Below are 23,113 nucleotides of genomic sequence, written 5' to 3'. Positions count from 1 at the left end.
AACATCTAAATCCCCAAGAATCTGATTGCATTGCTCCTCTATTTGCTGTTACGTTTTCAAGTTCATAATATTTTATAAAATGTTTATGAATATCTTAACTATAATATTACAAGTTGTGGAAGAAAACAAGCCTTCACTCTGTGTTGTGTTTAAGCAACAAGTAGCCAGAGGCAGTTTTATTATGAGCTGCAGCAAGGGAAAAACTGGTTCAGACAGGGGGGAGCCCCCCCCCCCGAGGCAGATCTTCGAATACAAGCAATTATGAAGCAGTTTATATACTGTCTATTAGATATAATAACAACAACTAGTCTCCTTCCCATTACAAACACCAATGATTAACAGTTATTTTAGTTCCACCCAGATGCTCCATATCTCAAGGTCCATGCCAGAGTCAGCATTCTGTCCTTATCTCCGTATGGAGGCAAGAGGCAAAGGCAGCGTCTAATTACAGATCTCACGTTGTCAGGCCACAGACTTAGCCTGACTCTTGCTCTCTTGTTAACAAGACCAAGATGGCTGCACACAAATTCCCTTATTCCCTTTTACATATCTTACAAATCAGATCCTGCAAGTAGTTTTTTTTTAAATCTGCACTGATTGCCCTGACCTACTTCCTATTGTTTAGAAAATTCCTACCTTTGAGAGAGATCGCCTAGATATAAATGAGAGAGCCAGCAGTATCCCTCCCAACGGAAAGCTCATCCTTTGTATGCATGACTTCTATGGATAGGTTACATGCACCGTAGCATTTCTTTTTCTTGTCTTACCTTTGGTGAAATTCTGCTCTTTCGAATCAAATTATGTACATGATGGTATCATTTAAACACATTTTTTCTAATATATTTTTAGTAGATTGTAACTTTTGCTGACACTGCTTTATTATTAGACGCTTGCCTTGGAGGCAGGTTGAACAGGGTCTGTATGCCCTCTCTCTTCCGATCCTTCACACACCATATGACTGGGTCAGACCTGTTATAAGTAACAATGTGAGATATGAAGATCCACTTAGTTATTTAGTCTACATTTGTTGTTCAGTGCTGCTTTTTGCTCTTTTTGGTTTGCTTCTGTTTGTTTTTTTAAATTCTCCACCTCATCACCAGGCTTTTTATATTATTTAAGAGCAATTTCTTAAACTTGTATTTATAGCTCAGCTTAGCTGCAGTGCCCTGTTCTGTTTTATTTCTATTCGAGTTTAATTTGAGCTGAGTTTTGAATATTTTGTATATAATATTTATTTCTGAACAGAAATCCTCAGACATTCTATTACCTCTGAGACAATTTTTCTAATACTGTACTCTATAACCTCTGATCAGTATTTCAAGTCGTGTCTTGACTAGGTTCTCCCAAATTAAAATGTATTAAGTTTTTTTTTCTAAATCAGCCTCTCAAATTATCTTTGGGTTTTCAATACTGCTTTGAAAATACATCCTAACCTCTCATTTTTATGTCTCTTATGCCAATCGATATAAGAATAATTAACACTCTGGTCATCTGAAGAAGTGGTCTGTGCCCACGAAAGCTCATGATACTATCTACTTGTTAGTCTATAAAGTGCTACCAGACCATTTGTTGTTTAAGTTTATCCTATACAGACTAACTCAGCTACCCTCCTGAAGCTTACAATTATTAGCAGTTATCAACAAATGCTGGGTTTCTTAAAAGGGCTTCCCTTATGTCTGTGTACTTCCAAATGAATGTGGAAGTTTCCTGTACCTCTTAAGAAACTTCTTATTTTGCTTATTTGCTACATTGTGCCAGCAATTTTATTCTCATTTCAGATGGGTCTGAGATATCTTATTTAAATAAATACATCTCTGTCTATCACTCCCTTTTCAAATGATCTTTCAAAACATGTCATTCAAATTTAGCAAAATTGATACACCTGCTAAAAAGCCAGCCAAGAACTGTTACTATTTACCTTAAGAAACTTTTAATCCAGAGATTAAAATGTAACTTGCAAACTGGTATCTTTGCATATTGTAGAAACATATAGCAATGCCTGCTCAATGGAAGAGAAGAAAAAAAGTAAAGTAAAAGCTCTCTTCAGTGTTCTGTGGTCACATGCCCTTACATGAGGCATCTGAGTGATGTCCCCACAGCAAGATACCTAAATTCCCTGATTCATCATCACAGGCTCAGAAATTATAGATTCATTGTACTAACCTCAATAGAACTGTAATATTTGTAATAATTATGGGTATAAACTGATTCTCCAAGCAGCAAATCCTTTCCTTTTCTGAGCATGGTAAATGTTTTTCTTTAAATTTGTCTGTAAAGTCGGATATTTACCCTTTTTCCTGACAGTTTGGCTTAGCTAAGATAAATGGGGGAAAATGGGGGGAGGGGGGAAGAGATGAATATGTACTTCATTATAATCCTGATTCAGATAGATTAGGGTGGTTATATTTATATAGGCATATATAATTAAATGTATAAACAAAAATTACAAGATGCTTATATAATTGAGAACCAAATAATCAGTAGATATGTGATAAAAATCAAACTAAAATTTAATGTGAGATAGATTTTGCCCAGTGTTTATAGCAAAATGCAGCCTCCATTCTTGAATTTCAACTCAAGATGAATTAATATTTTAATTTTATTTACAATTAAATATAGAAGCAGCAATCAAGGACAGATTGCAGGTTCTTCCTCTTTCAATATTCCATTCAACCAGACCTCTCATTCTATATCGTTACATAGTTAGTGTTTTGGTGGTAAAAGATAGTTTACAAAAAAGTTGCTAGACATTAGAATTCTTGTTGTGCTGTGACTAGTTTAATGAATTGTGTTTGTTTCTTTTGTCTGTTTTGCTGCAGAGCCTTTTAGTGCTTCTGTCTGGGTGATGATGTTTGTGATGCTTCTCATTGTGTCCGCCATGGCTGTCTTTATATTTGAGTACTTTAGTCCTGTAGGATATAACAGGAACTTAGCGAAAGGGAAAGGTAAGCTTTATGTTTTACAAAATCAAGGACTGTGAAGAATTACACACCTCCCTCCCTTCCCACCTCTCAAAACAAATAACAATATTAAAGCAATTTGAATAGCTTTATAATTACATTTATTCTAACTAAAATGTTTCTCAGCTTGAAAGCCTGTCTTGTCATGTTTCATATTAATATATTGTAATAACTACGTTGGTGAATGAGTGTTATTATAGAAAAATCACATTGAAGTTATGTAGTGGTCAAGGTACCATAGTAAGCCCAGAGTACTGATATGGGAAATATCTGGAATTAATACAGTTGTATATTAGCACATATTAATCTGATTACAGTTTCCTTGTACTCCAATAGTGATAGAAATGTAGCCGTGCCAAGTTCCCATTGATTCTTGGGAACTGACTGAGCATTCAAACTCATTGATCTAAACCACTAATACAGTCCTTGCTAAAAAAAAAATCCCTTGCAATAAACTCATCTCTAAAAAGGGAAGCTTGGAGCAGCCATGCTCCTTAAAATATAATGTGCAAAGCTGTATGTTGAACTCACTCCTTTATTTCCCCCAAAAAATGACTTTCAAATTATACCACTACATCAAATTATGGGGAATGTACCTATGTCAATTAAATCAAATGATAAACTATAGTGGAAGCACTTTTGCTCCAAGAGTCAGTATTTCTTATATGCATTTATATCATGCTGTGCGTCTAACTTAGTGATTTTACATTCAGTTTAATAGGTTAGCTTTTTTAAATTCTGCAACACACATTTTTTATTTTATAGTACAACTTTTCAAGTTGAGGAATGACATAGGAACTATTGTATGCTGTTAGTAGATTCTAGCATGTGTCATAAGTGTCAGGATGCTCAGATACTATGAAGAAAGGTACTCATATAATAAATTAAGGAAATAGGTAGAAGACCCACCTTTGGCAGATTATAAATATCAATTGTTAATAAACTTTTGACATACTATATTTTTCCTCAGGATTTCTCTCAAAAGAATTTAGGAATATTTTCTGAAGAGATTCCTTATGAAAACAACCAGTAAAAGAAGCAGTTTAGGAGCAATATTTCTACTTTTTCTATCTAGCCATTTTCCTCTAATTCTTAGATATCCAGCAGCCTTCATAGTTTAATCTTTATAAAATATTAACAAACCCTAATGGTTTTAATAGTCTGATCTATCTTAATGCATTAAGTGTTACGAAGATCTGTTATTTTCAGAGGAAAATCATATTGTATAACTGTTGTACATCTGCTGATGAGCAAAGATATTTACTCTTGACATAATTTTAAAATAGAGCTTATCTGACTTCCTGAGGTCCTGGCTACTTGAATCTGACTCAATGCCTTTGAAAATCAGGCCATGAAAAATTAAACAGATGCCACTATAGGAGCCAGGATTCACCAGTGAAATGTCCCACCAGGTCTCCTACTCCATCAATCAGGATAAATATTTGGCTGAATGTTTGGCCCCTCTGTGTATCATGTTGGCTTGCACAAATAGCCAACACACCAAGGGTATGTCTACACTAGCCTCCCTAGTTCGAACTAGGGTGGTTAATGTAGTCATTTGAACTTGCAAATGAAGCCCGGGATTAAAATATCCCGGGCTTTATTTGCATGTTCCCGGGCACCACCATTTTTAAATGCCTGGTAGTTCGGACTCCCTGCCCGCGGCTACACTCGGCAAGGTCTAGGTAGCTCGAACTAAAGCCCCTAATTCCAACTACCATTACTCCTCCTGCAATGTGTTGATAGCCTGTGCATGGCACCGTTTAGTGTTTTACACCAGTGTGTCTCAAAGTGATTGTCGGGCCTGCTTTGGGAAAGCTGCTAGTGGGCCTCTGCCACTGTGTTTACCTAAAAGGTCCATAGCCACAGAGCCTTGTGGCTCCCATTCAGTGTTTCCAGCCAAGGGGAGCCAGGGGAAATGGTGAACCAGAGCCACTGGGAGCTGCAAGGCTCCGTGGCTATAGACCCTTTAGATAAACAAAGCGGCGTGGGCCTGCTAGCTGGTTTCTCAAAGCAGGCCCATGGAACACTTGGAGAAACATGTTTTAAACCATGAACTCGGTGGCTACGTCTACACTGGCCCCTTCTTCGGAAGGGGCATGCTAATTTTGAATTTGGGAATAGGGAAATCCGCGGGGGATTTAAATATCCCCCGCGGGATTTAAATAAACATGGCCGCCGCTTTTTTTCCGGCTTGGGGAAAAGCCGGAAAAAAGTGTCTAGACTGGCGCGATCCTCCGGAATAAAGCCCTTTTCCGGAGGATCTCTTATTCCTACTTTGAAGTAGGAATTCTATTAGAAAAGCCTCCTTTTTCCTCACAGCTTAACTTTGCTTTATATTACCAAAGTCTTAATTGTTGTCCCTAGGCATCAGGCCTTCCATCTTCACTGAATATATGTCAATACCCCCCTTTAATTCCAACCACATGTGTCTTGGAATCATCAGGATACTTGTGTCGGTAAATCATGGCAGAGACACAATGGGAGCACCAGATAAAGGCAGGGCATGTGACGCCTCTATGTGAAGCCTCTAGGTAACTTCTTCCTGACCTCAGCCCATAGTCCTCATGCTCTCCTTGTCCCGTTTTATCCAACATTACTTGGGGGAGGGGCAGAGAGTGGGCTGTCCTCCTGCTGGGCCAGATACTGATTTCTGAATTGCAAGGCTTTCCCAGGAACAACAGTGGCGAAAGGAGCAGAACATGGTGCTGCTGGATGGCCCCATGCTGAGCATGCCTCCAGCGTGTCTATAAGGACTCCAGCTCTGCACCAGCCCTTCTATGCAATTGCATCTCCTGTCAGTGGAGCTGTTAAGGCCTCAAAAGGGCATGGTTAGGGGTGGTATCATTACAGCCTTACTGAAGGAGCTGCCAACACTGGGAGTACTGCTTCTTTTGCCACTGATTCTCAGGAGAGCCCTGTGGTTCAGTTCACTGGGCAACTCCACAAGCATGGCTGTAGAACTGTGACATTCCCCCACCCATGCTTTATGAAATTGGGCTTAAGAATATAAACATGCATAGCTCAAAGATGTACCTTATGTAATTTATCAATCTGAATGTTACAGAGTCTGCTGGATCTGTATATCCTATTTTGGTGCATGTATCATTCTTGTATGGAAAGTTAGAAATAGGCGTATGAGACTGTTTATATTATAAAAAGTTCTATTGAGAGCCATCACTTGTGCTTCAGAAGCATGAACCATTGGGTGATCAGTTGAATAACTTGTAAACAGCCTTGTTTAGTTTGTAAATCCAAAGGTGACTGGACTAGTAAGACATGTGACCATACCACCTACTATTGGAATTCCATTTTGACCAAGTGCACACTTTCAAAGGTGATGAAATATTCAGCAATATCTCTAGACTCATTATAAGCTGGCACAGTTCATCCTACTCTTGGATTTTTGGAGAGGAGGGTCTTACAGCATTGGGATGCTAACTCTTAGTCAAATACAACCAGTTCATTCAGTCTCTCCCTCTCCTCACGCAGCTTTTAGGCTTCCCTCTGGATTTCTAGAGTTAGCTCATGAGCAGCCTTTTGTTTAAGCTTTTTCAAGAGTTCCAGGGCTTTCTCATGGGCAGCCTTTTTCCTGGCAGCATGGCTTCTACCTCACGCTTTTTTCTTTCCATTTGTCTTTTATATTCTGCCTTCTTCTCTGCTGCTTAGGCTCTTTGACGTTCCAGTTTTTTTCTCATTCTTTTTGCTGATTTTCCTGCCTCTATTTTCCTTACCCAAAGTAAGCAAACAGAAAACAACAAACCAGCAACTACTTGGTTCACTAAACACTACACTTAGAACACACTTAAAATCGCTACTATCAACCAGAGCAACCAGCTGTGCACATTACCCTTCTTGCTGTGCCACTGTGATGGCATGCAGTCACAGAAAACCCCTTCGGATTTTTCCCCAAAGTGCTTATCATGCTACTGACACCTGCCTTTTTGTTCTCTGGGGCTCCCCAACACACTGTTCTGCTAGCTCAGATTCTCTGGTCTCCCCCAGACAAGGAACAGAGTTGGGTTTACCGCCCCCTTTAAGACTAATGCAGACACTGAATCAGTTCAACTCTAGGAAAATGCAATTCTAGCATTTCTAGGGCACATTTGATATTCCCCACACGTAACAATTTTTTACACTAAGCCTGTGTAAATAGTAGTAAATGCAACTGTTTTTAGTACAGTAGGATTTAAGTGATTGCAAGTGAAAACAAACAGATCAAAGTAAGTTACTTAAAAAAGGAAAGTGATAGAAATGTAGCCGTGTTAGTCTGGGGTAGCTGAAGCAAAATGCAGGACAATGTAGCACTTTAAAGACTAACAAGATGGTTTATCAGATGATGAGCTTTCATGGGCCAGACCCACTTCCTCAGATCAAATAGTGGAAGAAAATAGTCACAACCATATATACCAAAGAATACAATTAAAAAAATGAACACATATGAAAAGGACAAATCACATTTCAGAACAGAAGGGGGATGCGGGGGGGGGGGGGGAGAGAAAGGAAGGAAGGTAAGTGTCTGTGAATTGATGATATTAGAGGTGGGGAGAGTGGGATGTTTGTGAGCTAATGGTATTAGAGGTGATAATTGGGGAAGCTATCTTGGTAATGGGTAAGATAGTTTGAGTGTTTGTTCATTCCTTCTTGGAGAGTGTCGAATTTTAACATGAATACCAACCCTGGTACCTTCCCTTGCAACAAATCCCGTTGCCAGCTTTGTCCACATATTCATTCTGCTGATACCATTACTGGACCTAACCAAGTGAGTTATAAGATCAAGAACACATATTCCTGCGCATCCAGAAATATAATTTATGCTATCATGTGCCGAAAGTGTCCGTCTGCTATGTACATTGGACAAACATCTCAGACACTTCGCCAAAGGATTAATGCCCACAAAACTGATATCAGACAAGATCACAAAGAAAAAACAGTTTCTTGCCATTTTAACCAGAAAGGACACTCTCTCAATGACTTAACCACCTGCATTCTGCTACAAAGACCTTTTACATCTGCACTTGAAAGGGAATCCTCTGAACTGTCATTCATGTTAAAATTCGACACTCTCCGAGAAGGAATGAACAAACACTCAAACTATCTTACCCATTACCAAGATAGCTTCCCCAATTATCACCTCTAATACCATTAGCTCACAAACATCCCACTCTCCCCACCTCTAATATCATCAATTCACAGACACTTACCTTCCTTCCTTTCTCCCCCCCCCCCCCGCATCCCTCTTCTGTTCTGAAATGTGATTTGTCCTTTTCATATGTGTTCATTTTTTTAATTGTATCCTTTGGTATACAGGCAGTCCCCGGGTTACGTACAAGATAGGGACTGTAGGTTTGTTCTTAAGTTGAATCTGTATGTAAGTCGGAACTGGCGTCCAGATTCAGCCGCTGCTGAAACTGACCGCCAGTTCTGATTTACATACAGAATCAATTTAAGAACCCCAAGCGTCCCCAAGTCAGCTGCTGCTGAAACTGATCAGCAGCTGATTCCAGGAAGCCTGGGGCAGAGCAACTCTGCCTCAGGCTTCCTGTAGTTAGCGCTGGTCAGTTTCAGCAGAAGCTGACTTGGGGACGCCTGGGGCAGAGCAGCTGGGGTGCTGTTGGGTTGCTCCAGTAGCGCCGCTCCTCGGCACTACTGGAGCAATGCAGCAGCACCCCATCTGCTCTGCCCCAGGTGTCCTGATTCAGCCGCTGCTGAAACTGACCAGCAGCGGCTGAATCAGGACCAGAGCAGCTGGGGTGCTGCTGGGTTGCACCAGTAGCACCCAGAGCGGCGCTGCGGGACCAACCGGCAGCACCCCAGCTGCTCTGCCACAGGCGTCCGGAGAAAAGCCTAGTCTGCTGGGGGGGGAGGGCGGGCGTACTAGCTGCGCCCCCCCCACCCCAGCAGACCAGGAAGACTCGGGCGGCGGACCGAGATGCTGCGCGTCCCGCCGCCTGGGTCCTCCGCGGCTTTGCTCCCCGTCTCCCTGGTCTGCTGGAGACCAGCAGACCAGGGAGACGGGGAGCGCCTCTGAGGACGCCGGCAGCGGAGCAGCCCAGGCGCGCCTGGGGTGCCCCGCTGCCCGAGCCCCCCCGCGGCTTTGCAAAGCGCGGGGAAGCCGGCAGCGGGGCAGTCCAGGCGCGCCTGGGGTGCCTCGCTGCCCGAGCCCCCCCCCCCCGCGGCTTTGCAAAGCACGGGAAAGCCGGCGGCGGGGCAGTCCAGGCGTGCCTGGGGTGCCTCGCTGCCCGAGCCCCCCCCGCGGCTTTGCAAAGCCGCGGGGGGGGCTCGGGCAGCGAGGCACCCCAGGCGCGCCTGGACTGCCCCGCCGCCGGCTTCCCCGCGCTTTGCAAAGCCGCGCGGGTGAGGGGGGGGGGCTCGGGCAGCGGGGCTGCCCCGCTGCCCGAGCCCCTCCGCGGCTTTGCTCTGCGTCTTCCTGGTCTGCAGACCAGGGAGATGCAGAGCAAAGCCCCAGAGTACACGGGCGGCAGGACCGCGAGGTCCCGCAGTCCGTGTACTCTGGGGCAGCCCCGTTCGCAACTGCGGATCCGACATAAGTCGGATCCGCGTAAGTCGGGGACTGCCTGTATATGGTTGTGACTATTTTCTTCCACTATTTGATCTGAGGAAGTGGGTCTGGCCCATGAAAGCTCATCATCTAATAAACCATCTTGTTAGTCTTTAAAGTGCTACATTGTCCTGCATTTTGCTTAAAAAAGGAAAGAATGCCCAGCTAGTTCTAATTCACTAAAAAACTGATTGCAAGCAAATACTTACCCTAAAGAGCTGTTTTTGTTTGAAGTCTTAAGTCAGAGACAAACTCTTATTTATTCTCACTTGTGTCTTGAGCCTTCTTTAGAGTTCTATGGCTGTGTCTACAGTGGCCGCGAGTATTTGCGCAAGGACACTGATGTTCTACTGTATGAAATCAATGCTTCTTCTGCAAATACTCTGACGCGCCCGCTCAGGGATAAGTCCTCTTGCACAAGTGTTCTTGCGCCAGAGGCCAGTGTAGACAGGTAACATCAATTTCTTGCGCAAGAAAGCCCGATGGCTAAAATGGCCATCGGAGCTTTCTTGCACAAGAGAGCGTGTACAGTGGCATGCATGCTTTTGCGCAAAAGCAAATCTTTTGTGCAAAGGCACATGCCAGTATAGACACTCTTGCACAAATACTTCAATGCAAAAACTCTTGCAGTAAAAGTATTTGCGCTAAAACTTGCTAGTCTAGACGTAGCCTGTGTATCCAAGCATGCTGGAGTATTTCCCTGGTAAGCCAAAGACAAAAACCTAATAACTTTCCCTTGCTTAAATAATCTTTTCCCGCAGAGTGGGAAGCTTTTGTTCTACATTTCCCCTTCCATGGAAAACTACCTGGTCAAAACGGAATTCCACTATCAGGTGTCTTATTAGTTCAATCACCTTTGAACTTCAGGACAATCAAGGCTGTTTACAAGTCATTATGTTGATTACCCAGTTGTTGAGGCTTCCTGAGCACCATTGATGGCTCTCATTATCACATTTAAAACGATAAACAATTTCCTATATACAAGGATGATACATGCACCAGAATATGATATTCAGATCCAGCAGACTGACATTAAAATTGATTAGGCATATTTATATTCATAAGCCAGATTTCTTAAACCATGGAGGTAACAGTCATAACGATCCCCAGCCCTGCTTCCAGCTCTGTCCCATACAGACCCCAAATAGGAGACACAGCTGTGTGGAAGGGCTGAGGGTGAGGATGGGTGCAATTCAGCTTTGCTGGAGGAGCTGCTGGCATAGGGTCCTCTGGGCAACCCCAAAGGTCTGCTCCTTTAGCTGCTGTGTTTCTCTTAGGCTACGGCTATACTGCTGTTTTTTTCTGGAAGACGATATGCAAATTGCACTCACATTTGCATATCTTCTGATTCTTTTTGCAGAAGAGGTTTTGCCACTATTTGGCCCCGTGTAGATGGGGCCAAATGTTGGAACAAACCCTTCTTTCATGAAACCTTTTAAACCTCAATTTATAAGGAATAAGGGGTCTCATGAAAGTCCCCCCCCCCCCAACATTTGGCCCCGTGTATACGGGGCCAAACAATGGCAAAACCAAGAATCAGAAGAAGATATGCAAATGTGAGTGCGATTTGTATATCTTCTTCAGAAAAAAACCAGCAGTGTAGCCATAGCCTGAATGTGTCCCTGCTGGCATCTGGGGAAGGGCATGTCATCCTTCTTAGCCCTCCCACGCATCACCTTTGTTCATGTTGGATAGTGCTACTCATAGGAGCAAAGGATCAGAGCCAATAGTATTTCAGATTCCATTAACAAAAAGAATAGCAATAAAAAAAATCTAAACTGAAGATTTTATATCCAGCTTGGCTTTTCTTTAATGGCTTATGATTTTCTTATCTCCACACATAAAGTACATTTTATCCACACTATGAGCTCAGCCTTTAATGGCATTGGAAGGTGCTTTCATAAACCAGAAGTCAGTTCCATTACAAATATTTATTGCACAGTATTCTCATAGTGCCACCACAGTCAGGGAAGCAGAAAATCTTTTCCAAAGTTGTTCTGTTTGAATGTAACATCAAAAATTAATGTTGTAGTAAAGGAAGAGTTCTGCTGAAAGTATAAATTATAAAGTGCATACCCTTGGTGTGAGTAGTAGTTTATCGCTTTAGAATGTTTTTTTCATTCCTTTCAATATTTGTCTATTGTTTATGTATTTCAAATGGTTAATAGTGAATCTTGAATTATGAAGAAATTAATTCTTGTAAATCAAGCTAAAAACAAGTCAATCAATTGCTATTAATTCTAGTGTTGATTGGAAATTTTGATTTAATGGTTTTGCATTAGGAACCCCAGAGTCTCGAAAACTGAAACTGTTTGAAAGATCAGTTTTAGCTAATTTTCAGTTTAAAAAATAGAAAAAACAGTTTTGAAATAGTGATGTCCAGGTTGCCATTTTTGAAACAATGTTTGATTTTTTGGCAGAGGTGAAAACATTTTTTGATAAATTTAAGTTCATTTTTATTTCAATTTTACATTATAAATTAAACATATTTGATTGACATTTTGTCCTGATTTTTTTTTCTTTTCAATTTTGGTTTGCAAAAGTTAAGATTGACTTCTGGGGGGAAATTTTTCTAAATTTCAAAACTTCTTGCAGGACAGAAAACAGTTTCCTACTGAGTTCTAGTTAAATTTAATTTTCTAGTATCTTATTGATACAAGGTTATATAAATAAAATGACTTTTAAATAGATAATATCCTTGCTGAATCATTCCTCTTTGTTTGAGTATAGGGGTGGCTATTTTTTCTTCATCTTTCTTGTGAAGTGTGAATTCAAATCCAATCAAACCTATGATTCGTTGTCAGATTCTTCCTCCAATACATCTTTAATCAAAGATAGTGGGAACTAACTCTACATTTTGAGAAGAAAATGTACCTGTTAGCTCTGATTCAATAAGGTACTTGGCAATATCTAACTTTAAGCATGCGAGTATTTCCTTTATAGCCAATGGGACTACTCATGTTTAAAGTTAAGTATGTGCTTAAAAACCTTGCTGAATATAGGCCCTTAGAATTCAGAATGGAAATTTCCTTAAATGTGACTGAACTATTCAGGTCAGAATTTTATCTTATGAAGGTAAATAATTAAGTGGGAAAAGGCTTTGCATTAAAACTAATCAGTAGAGTTTATAATGTCAAGAAGCACGATTAAAATAGAGCAGAGAGGACAAAGACTTGAATAATAGAAATATTTGCAATTACTTATAAAACACTCACCCCAATGTATTGCATTTTAAATTTTAAGTGCCATATAAGACTAATAGTATGGTAAATGCAGTGGCATAAATTTGTATTTTAGAGTGATCCCCTTCACTTCTATGCCATCCAAATCTAAACTTAACAGTGCATGCTTTCAGTTTCCATTTTCAAACTGATTTTTGGTAAACTCTACCTTGAAAAATGTTGAAATAATGTGTTAACGAATATGAAAACTACAATTACAGTGTTCAATACAGTGGTTAAAGAATTAAATCAGGATTATGATGGGTTCATTATGAAAGAATTTAAATCACCTATTTGAGAATATTTTGTTAATATGTATTGTATTTAACCCAATTGAACTGCAGTCAAGTAAAACTAAAATTACTGTGCTGTTTGCAATTATAGCTCCCCATGGGCCATCCTTCACCATTGGAAAAGCAGTGTGGTTGCTCTGGGGCCTGGTGTTTAACAATTCTGTGCCTGTGCAAAATCCAAAAGGGACAACCAGCAAAATCATGGTGTCTGTTTGGGCCTTCTTTGCTGTCATTTTCCTGGCTAGCTACACTGCCAACCTGGCTGCATTTATGATTCAAGAGGAATTTGTTGATCAAGTGACTGGGCTTAGTGATAAAAAGGTATGTGTCCAAGCTCTGAAAAAAGAAACAATCTCCAGCTTCCCATTTATTGTATTCAATTAATCAAAGATATGCTAGATGCTAAAAGTCCCTATCAAGGACTTGCAGTCGCTGCTTTCAGTGAAGCTATGTGGTTTCATATTAAACTTATTTCTTTATTTAAAAATCCAGGCTCAAATAATAAAAACATATTAAACTATTTTTATAGAAGCTTCATATTCTTTTTTTGAAGGAAAAAATATACAATTCAATGAAGTAATCTAAAACTAAGTTGTATGATTCAAACTTACATTCTTTGCGTAGAAGTAGTTGTGTATTATTCCATGGGTATGCATATTCCCAGCTCACTGAAGCCAGAGAATTTTGCCCAGCAGCACTTGTAAAAGTGCACTCATACCCTAGACCAGTGTTTCTCAGCCTTTTTTTATAAAGTACCCCTTTAAAAAAAATTAAGTAACCCCAGTACCTACAGTATTCAGACACAATTTTTTTTCTACCACTGCACCACATTTGTTTAAATAATTTAATCATAGCCGGGTGGGCTGTGAAATTTTCGGGTGTTAAAAGTACAAAAAATAATAAAGTGCTGTAAAACTTAACAAATTCAGTTTTTTCCAAATTTTCAGTAGCCCTGAGGGTACTCGTACCACTGGTTGAGAAACACTGCCCTAGACTGCTAGTTTCCACTCTCAGCTCTATGGGTACTTCTAGACTACAAGCTTTTGTCGACAAAGACTTTTTCGACAGATACTGTCGACAAAGAGCATCTAGACTACATCCAGTTCTGTCAACAAAGCAAGCCACTTTGTCGACATGAGCATGTAGACACAAAGGACAGTGTAGATGCAATAATGCCTTCTGTCGACAGAACTCTGTCGACAAAAGGCATTATTCCTCGTAGAATGAGGTTTACCGCCGTCGACAAAACTGCCAAGTTCTGTCAACATCATGTCGATAGAACTCGGCAGTAGTGTAGACGCAGGTATAATTTTGTTGACAAAAGGCCACTTTTGTTGACAAAACCCTGTAGTCTAGACACACCCTATAAGCCTAGGGCATTAACACCTCAACCCCCTTTACTTCCTTCTTTCTGCCTATGGCTAGAATTGGAGCTGGTTTTCACCTCACACTTTTGGTTTCTGATTTCTGTGGGGGGTTCTCTGTAGATAAGTTACATAGGTTGAGTTTAAGTACAATAGTTTGCCATGTGTGATACTATTAACAGGGTTCAAGAGCTGTCTGTTGTGTGTGTGGGGGGGACATCCCCACAGTGATCACCATGTGAGGTGCTTGTGTCTCATTGTGAGACTGTAGAGGTCCCTCACTCACAAGAGAGGGAGGCCACACTGCCTCATTATAAGCAGACTTCAAGTAACAGTCATAGGGCAGAGTTCCAGCCCCCTGGTTGGAGTGAAACACAACAGGTTTTAGCCAACCTGGTTGGAGCAAACAATAATTAACAGCTGTGATTAGTAGGCTGTCAGGAAGCTCTAGCTATCTGCGTGGAGCAGAGCCACAGTCTTTAGTCTGCAGCCACTACACAGTTTTTCCTATTATTGGAGCAGACAGTGACAAATAGCCTGTAGATAGGCACTGGCTCTCTCTCAGCGGGCAGAATCACAAATAGGGTTGTGGCCTTTATTCAAGGCAGAGCTGTAGCTGCCTAGGGGCTCAGGCAGGAGGTGATTGCTAAAGTTGTCTAGGGGTTGAGGCAGGGGGTGAACTCCATATAGGCAGGGGGTGAACTCCTAATCTTTGGTGCAATATGGTTGCTATCCCTGCGGTTCAATGGGGACATCTTATCCCCTCCACTGAACTCCAGCGGTGGCAGCTACCCTACAAAATGGGCAGAATGACAGGGATTCCAGCCACAAAATGATGACTCATAGTCCAGCATTAGGACCAGACTAGAGTATGAATCACATCTGGAGTACTGCGCCCATCATTTCATTAAGGATTGGAAAGGGTCCTGCAGAGGTCAACAAGAATGATTAGGGGGCTGGAGCACATGATTTATGAGGAGAGGCTGAGGGATTTGGGCTTATTTAATCTACAGAAGAAAAGAGTGAGGGAGAATTTGATAGCAGCCTTCAGATACCTGAAGGTGGGGGTTCTAAAGAGGAGAGAGGCTGTTCTCAGAAGTAAGATGACAGAACCAGGATCAGTGGTCTGAAGTTGCAATAGGGGAGGTCTAGGTTGACTAACTCCTTTCCAGACTCTGCTCTCCCTCTTACACCTCTCCCCTACATCACAATCCTTTCCCGCACGCATACCCCCCTCCCAGACCTTGTACCCAAAGTCCCTGCTCCAGGTCACAACCCCTTCTTTCACCCACATTCCCTCTCAAATACCACACCTTTGCCTGCACCCCAGTCCAATAACCTGAACTCCCATATGCACCCGAGCTCCCATATGCACCCATCTGTGACAGACTGGGTCGGATCTGGGCACTGCTGAGGGTGTCAGCTCAGGGTGAATTGCTCAAAACCAGGGCTGCTTATGGTCCTTGACTAGAGACCTTTCCCAAATGTGCTCTGTGTGACTGGCTTGTGGCCTTTCAGCTGCCGATCTGGCCAGCAAGAAGCCTCATGAGCAAAACCCCTCAGACACCCCAGCTTTCCCTGTGCCACATTTAGCCCCGGCCCTTACACACAGGTGAGGTTATAAAATCCGATCTCACCAACTCCGAACAGATCCTCCCAGTCTCAAAGAACCAGCCACAGTCCCAGGTCAATTTACACTTTAGATCTTACCAACAAGAGCATCAATCGTTTAGAATCTACAATCTAAAGCTTTATTAATAAAAGAAAAAATAGAGAGTATGATTGTTAAGGAGAATGCATTATATACATCAATCACCAAATTCTTGACACTGGCTCTTAGCAGAGATGTTACAAACTGCTAGCTTAAAAGTCTCTAATGTACATCCTGTATTAGGATGGGTCTGCAATCTGTCTTGGCTTTCTGTCCCTAGCAAGGATGCATCTGGAATCAGGAGCAAGATTGAAGACAAGATGGAGATGCCCCCATAGGATTTTTATATTCCTGGTGTCTCCCAAATTGGAGCTGGTCACATGATCAAGTGACCTATTTGTTTCTCACATGCAAGCAGTCATGAGGCACTGGCTAGTCTGCAGGCTTCCAGACACATTCCTCAGATGTGTATTGGCCACTCTGAAAGCCATTGTTCATGAAGCAGTGCTAGTTAGCACAGCCATTCACTGAACTATCATTCCTCACAATAGCTAGTCTAGGCTCATTGCTCCCTCCCAGACAGGCCCATATTCATAACTCCACATACAAACATTATACAAGTATATGAGTAGTATACATAGAATCAGCAGAGCATAAGCTTTCATGGCCCTCACATGACCCACTCTGTACAGAATTTTGGGCAAACACCACCCATGGGTGCAACAGTGATCTGTCTGCTCACTTTAAAATCCAATAATGTGACTTCAGCTTCCATCTCAAACCCCACATCTAGGCTAGAAATGTCCCATTGTCGGGCGGGGAGGCACGCCCCTGACATGGGGTGCGTCCCCCCCTCTAAGGTCCTGTGTTCTGGTCCTGGCCCCTCTAACAGGGCATATATGGTACTAACCATCCCACTACAAAGTCCAGGCCCCTCTATCAGGGCATATATGGTAGTTGAGGCCTAGCTCCTGGAAAAACCTCTCCTTGCTGGGGTGATTGTCCAGGGTGCGGAAAGGGGTGGTAGAGGAACCCGAGCCCTTCCTCTCCACCGGGTCCCAGTCCAGGGCCCTGTAGGCAGGAACTCTTGCTCCTGCCTGCTCGGTGGAGACTCCAGCGGATACACACCAAGCTGTGATAGCAATCCCTTGCTCTGGGCTGCTTCCTACCACCCTGGCACCCCTATGGTCTGTCCGCCTCGGCAGTGGTCCTTACCAGGGCCGGGGCTGGTGGTGTAGGTGGTCCAGTCCCTCAGGCGGGGTAGACTGCCGGCTTCACTCCCGGAGTCCGATGCTGGCCCTCGCTCTGGCCACAGCTGCTGCGGGAACACCAGGGTTGCGGCCTGGGCCCTTCTCCCCTCCAGTTGCCTCCTCTTCTGTTGGGCTCCCTCTGCCTTTATATGCTGGGAGTGTGCCCAGCAGGGCTGGAGGGGCGGGGCTCTTTCAGCCAGCTGGGCCTGGGCTACTCCCAGACCTTCAGTGCAGGGCCTGTTCACCCCGTCACACCTATACTTAGCTTTTTATGTTAATAGGGTGTTCAATGTAAGGAAAGCTGGTGTTATAATATGTTAACCAGTTCAAGTGTTTGTTTAGGCCCAAGAAGGTCAATTCCTCACTCTCTCTCTGTTGTTGGCTTGAGAAATTGCTTTGTAGAAGAATGGCTACTTTTGAATCCATTAATGGGTGCCCAGGCAGGTTAAAATGTTCTCTTACAAGTTTCTCTGTGTTACCATTTCTAATATCTGTTGTGTTGTAGAGGCTGTCCAGTTTGGTCAATATACATGGGAGAAGGGCATTGCTGGCACTGGATGGCATCTATCAGTAGTTCCCAACCGTTTTTATACTGTGGACCGGCAAACCCATTCACAAACTGGCCAACCAGTAACAGATTATTTGCATATTCATTATATCTGGATATAATTAATATGCAAATATGTAAAATGCAAATGAAATGTTACCAACCCATTCACCTGCTGATCCACTTACCTGCTGACCCTGTCTTGTCATTGCACATCCTTCTAACTCCAGCCCCAGAACCCTTTGATCCCATCCAGGCAACCCTGGTACTCTGTGGCTCTGTAACTCCTGTATCCCACGAACCCCATTACTTCATGGCTGTGTCTACATTGGCACCCTTTTCCGTAAAAGGGATGCTAATGAGACACTTAGGAATTGCAAATGCTGCAGGGGATTTAAATATCCCCCACGGCATTTGCATGAACATGGCTGCCGCTTTTTTCCGGCTCGGGGTTTTGCCAGAGAAAAGCACCAGTCTAGACGGGATCTTGCGGAAAATAAACCCTTTTCTGGAAGATCCCTTATTCCTACTTTCAAGGAGGAATAAGGGATCTTCCAGAAAAGGGTTTATTTTCCGCAAGATCCTGTCTAGAATGGCGCTTTTCTCCGGCAAAACCCCGAGCCAGAAAAAAGCGGCAGCCATGTTCATGCAAATGCCGCGGGGGATATTTAAATCCCCGGGGCATTTGCAATTCTGACTGGTCTCATTAGCATCCCTTTTACGGAAAAGGGTGCCAATGTAGACACAGCCCATAAGTCTGTCTTGCCAAGCCTTTCACCCAGTACCTACCGTCTCCCACTTCCCAACACCCTCTACTGCTTGCCAACTTCCTTTTGCCAACCACCTCTATCTTGCCTGGAGCCTGTCCTCCATTTGCTGTCACTACCAACCTTGGCACCCTGTGCCCCAGCAACCCCTGATTTAAATTGACAGCCTCCCATTTCTCCAGATCCTGCCCCACCACTTCTAGTGCTCCCTGATCCTGCTGCACTACCCCTGGTGCTCTTTGCTCCAGAAACTCCATAAGTGCCTGTTGTGCCAAACTGTGATCTTCCCTCAATGACCCCCCAAACCTGCTCACATACCCTGAGATCTGCTGTCCCCTGAGACAGAAGCACTAGCTGTGCCAAACAAGGCTCCATAACCACTGACCCACTGCAACCTACCCCCTCTTGCCCACTGCCCTCTATCCCCTGCCCTCCCTCAGCCCCAGATCTTCCTCCTTAATTCCTAGCAATAACCCAGCCCCTTGTTCCTCAGTGACTCTCACTCTTTGGGCACGTCTAAACTACATTCCTCTTTTGAAAGTGGAATGTACACTAGGCAAATCGAAAGTGCAAATGAAGCGCGGATTTAAGGGTTTTTCTAAAGTGAAACCACAGTCTAGATGTGGTTCTTTCTGAAAAAATGAGGAGTATGGGTTCTTTCAAAAAAGGGTGGGGTTTTTCCCCAAAAGAACCATATCAGCTCTGGCAGTGGCCCAGCAGCCAGTGGTTCACAGCCCAGCACATGTCTATGAACCAGCAGTTGGAACTACTGGCATATATCACATTAGAGGATGTGCAGTTGTATGAGCTTCTGATGTGGTGGCTTATGTGGTTAGGGCCTGTGATGGTGTTGCTAGTATAGTTGTGTAGACAGAGTTGGCAACACTGTTTATTGCATGAATAGGTTCCTGGATGAGTGTGTTGGGGGAGTGATGTGTGGCTGCTGGAAAAATTTTGCTCCAGGTTAGGGGGTTGTCTGTAGGCCAGGATTGTCCTGTCTTCCAAGGCCTGTGAGAGTGAGGGATCATTTTCCAGGATAGGTTGTAGATTATCAATGATGCGCTGCAGAAGTATGAGCTGGGGTCTAAGTGATGACTAATGTGATGACTAGTGTACTGTTATTTTCCTTGTTGGGCCTGTCTTGAAGAAGCAGATTCCTGGTACTTCTCTGTCTCTGTCAATCTGTTTCTTCACTTCCCAGGGGGAAGAGAGGGTGTTAAGTTTTAAGAATGCCTAATAAAGATTCTGAAACAAAATACAGGACTATGTAGCACTTTAAAGACTAACAAGATGGTTTATTAGATGATGAGCTTTCATGGGCCAGACCTACTTCCTCAGATCAAATAGTGGAAGAAAATAGTCACAATCATATATACCAAAGGATACAATTTAAAAAAAATGAACACACATGAAAAGGACAAATCACATTACAGAACAGAAAGGGGATGCTGGGGTGGGGATGGTAAATGTCTGTGAGCTAATGGTATTAGACGTGATAATTGGGGAAGCTATCTTTGTAATGGGTAAGATAGTTAGCGTCTTTGTTGAGACCGACGCGTAGTGTCGAATTTTAGCATGAATGACAGTTCAGAGGATTCCCTTTCAAGTGCAGATTTAAAAGGCTTGCAGGATGCAGGTAATTAAGTCATTGAGACAGTGTCCTTTCTGGCTGAAATGGCAAGAAACTATTTTTTCTTTGTGATCCTGTCTAATATCTGTTTTGTGGGCATTGATCCTTTGGTGAAGTGTCTGAGAATAAAGATCCTGTATGTGTTTGTCTCTGTCTGTGCGATTGGAGCAAATGGATTGTATTACGTGTCCTGGATGGAAGCTAGAGGCATGTGGGTTAGAATAATGGTCAGCAGGTTTCCTGTATAGGGTAGTAGTAATGTTGCCATCATTGAATTGTATTATGGTGTCAAAGAAGTGGATTGTTTCAAGATGTTTTTAGATACACACATTTCTTCCCATGTCCTGAAATGTTCTCAGGCTTTACAGATTTAAAAGAATTAGCATTTTTAAAAAGTAACCATGAGTTATGAGGGCAACAATCCTAATCAGGTTGAAGTAAATATTTTTTTTCTTTCATCCATTGGTAGCATTACTAGGATTTCCTAATGCTTTTCATACAATAACCCATGAGTTCTTAGTGGTTTTCTTTAGTAAATTCAAATCCTCAGCAAGATTAGATTCTAGGCAGGGGAGGAACCAAACAATCTTGAAACTCAGTTCAAATGAACTCTGCATAACAGCTAAAGAAAAACTCCAGTAGTTGTAAAGACCTGTTACAGAGATGCTCTATGGTAATATATTTTTAAGGAGCTGGATATAAAGATGCACATAAATCCCTTGATTATCTGAATTTTTGGCTGATTAATCAATACATATTTCTTGTTTTCTCTAGTCACAAATGAAAAGTCAAGCTCCTCTGTCAATATTGTCACTGCAATTAAGTGATCCCACCCAGGCACATGGGGTGTTACTGTCCACTCCCTCACTGATGTATTTACAGAAGAGAGCAGAAGTCAGGAGAGACTGACTCCTCTTTTGAGCAAATTGTCCCTGACTCTCAAAATTTAATAACTTCCCATCTAAGGAATGTTTCTCCCTTCTTCTATTGTTTTTGATAAATATATGGTGACAAACCTTTGTCCTTGGCTTTGAAACCTTTGTGACTCCTTTCTCTCCAGCAATCTTGCAAATGAGTCACTGAATTCCATGTGATTCTTGTCACACCAGGAGTGCCCACACAGCATGTAGTGGAAGTGGGTGTTCAGAAACTTCCTCACAATGCTGTAAGAGGTTAGAAGAAAGGAGAAATTATGTTTTGACATCCTTTTTTATTTTAAAGGATTTTTAGAAGTCTCAGTATGCTTTTTATATAAATACAAGTACATGCAAAAGGTTGACATTCAGAGCAACTGTTACTTATTATACCATAGGATGTCTTTTTAAAGAACCATAGGGAAGATTATGAAAGATTTGGTCACAAAGATCCCCTTGGAGATGTCACCCAGTGTGCTGGTCATGCCACTGAGCCCATCTACCTGCCCTTTGGGACTCCCCACCACCTTGTCCTGCTGGGCCAGATACTCTGGTCTCCCACACCAAAGGCACAGATTTGGGGTAACGCTCCCGCTCCTTAGCAAAGCAACACAGATGCTGAACCAGAGCTCAGATACAGGTCCTTGACAGTATCCAGGAACACAACACTCAAGAGTGATTAAACCCCCAAATAAATCCATCTTAATCTGTATAAAAACTTTAGAATTAGAAAGCTCATAAGGTTAGCTTTCTTTATCAATAAAAGAGAGAGATGCACAGCTGTGGCTTCTCTCTTCCCCTGGGTAGCAATTATTTACACTGAGCTTGATAATAAACAAAAGATAAAAAAGTAGGATTTAAGTGACAGAAAGAGAAAACACACAGATCAAAGTAAATTACTAAGACAAAACAAACAAATTATGTCAGCTAATCCTAATACACTAAGGGGGCATCTACACTGCACCATTATTTTGATAACAAACAGCTTATTCCGAAATCTGTAAATCTCATTCTATGAGGAATAACACCTTCTCTGAAATAGCTATTTTGAAATAAGGCTCCACTGCTGCTATTTCAAAATAGCCCCTCAGCAGGGCCATTGTACATTATTCCTCCCCAGTGCCTCCTGGGGCTCTAAATCAAGATAGCACATCTACATTAGGGAAGTCTTCCTCTGACTAATTTTGAAACTTCACTGCAGTGAAGACGTGCTATTTTGAAATAAGCTATTTTGGAATAATTATTCCGGAATAGCTTATTTGAAAATAAGCATGCAGTATAGACGTACCCTAAGAGAGATCATTACAAATCATAATTATCATCCCAGTCCTTATTTCAGATGCATCAGAAGCAGGAAGCCTGCTAAACATCCAGCGAGGCTACTGGATGATCGAGATGCTCTCAGATATGATAAAGTCATTGTGGAGAAACTAAATGAATTCTTTGCTTCACTCTTCATGGCTGAGGATGTTAGGAAAATTCCCAAACCTGAGCCATTCTTTTTAGATGTCAAATCTGAGGAATTGTCCCAGATTAACATGCAATTAAAGATTTTGGAACAAGTTGATAAACTTAACAGTAGCAAGTCACTGGGAACAGATGGCATTCACCCAAGAGTTCTGAAGGAACTCACATGTGAAATTGCAGAAATATTAACTGTGGTTTGTAACCTATCCTTTAAATCAGCTTTTGTACCTAATGACTAGAAGATAGCTAATGTGGCACCAATATTTAAAAAGGGCTCTAGAAATGATCCTGGCAATTACAGACCGATAAGTCTAGCATCAGTATTGGCCAAGTTAGTTGAAACTATAGAAAAGAATAAAATTTTCAGATCCATAAAAACATAATTTGTTGGAGAAAAGTCAACATGGTTTCTGTAAAGGGAAATCATGCCTTACTAATCTACTAGAGTTCTTTGAGGGGGTCAACAAACATGAGGGCAAGGGCGATC

General features: G+C 42.3%; 1 protein-coding gene across 1 annotated transcript in view; it reads left to right on the top strand.

The window, feature by feature from the left end:
• Positions 1-23,113, top strand: part of GRIN2A (glutamate ionotropic receptor NMDA type subunit 2A) — a 523,774-nt gene that overhangs the window by 375,760 nt on the left and 124,901 nt on the right. The window contains exons 10-11 of the mRNA XM_075899286.1: positions 2,820-2,945; positions 13,128-13,357. Of these exons, the coding sequence (XP_075755401.1) occupies positions 2,820-2,945; positions 13,128-13,357 (356 nt within the window). The remainder of the gene's footprint in view (positions 1-2,819; positions 2,946-13,127; positions 13,358-23,113) is intronic.

Source organism: Pelodiscus sinensis, chromosome 16 (assembly GCF_049634645.1).
Source record: "Pelodiscus sinensis isolate JC-2024 chromosome 16, ASM4963464v1, whole genome shotgun sequence".
In the NCBI taxonomy this organism is placed as follows: domain Eukaryota; kingdom Metazoa; phylum Chordata; order Testudines; family Trionychidae; genus Pelodiscus; species Pelodiscus sinensis.
This window is presented reverse-complemented; position numbering and strand designations above follow the sequence as displayed.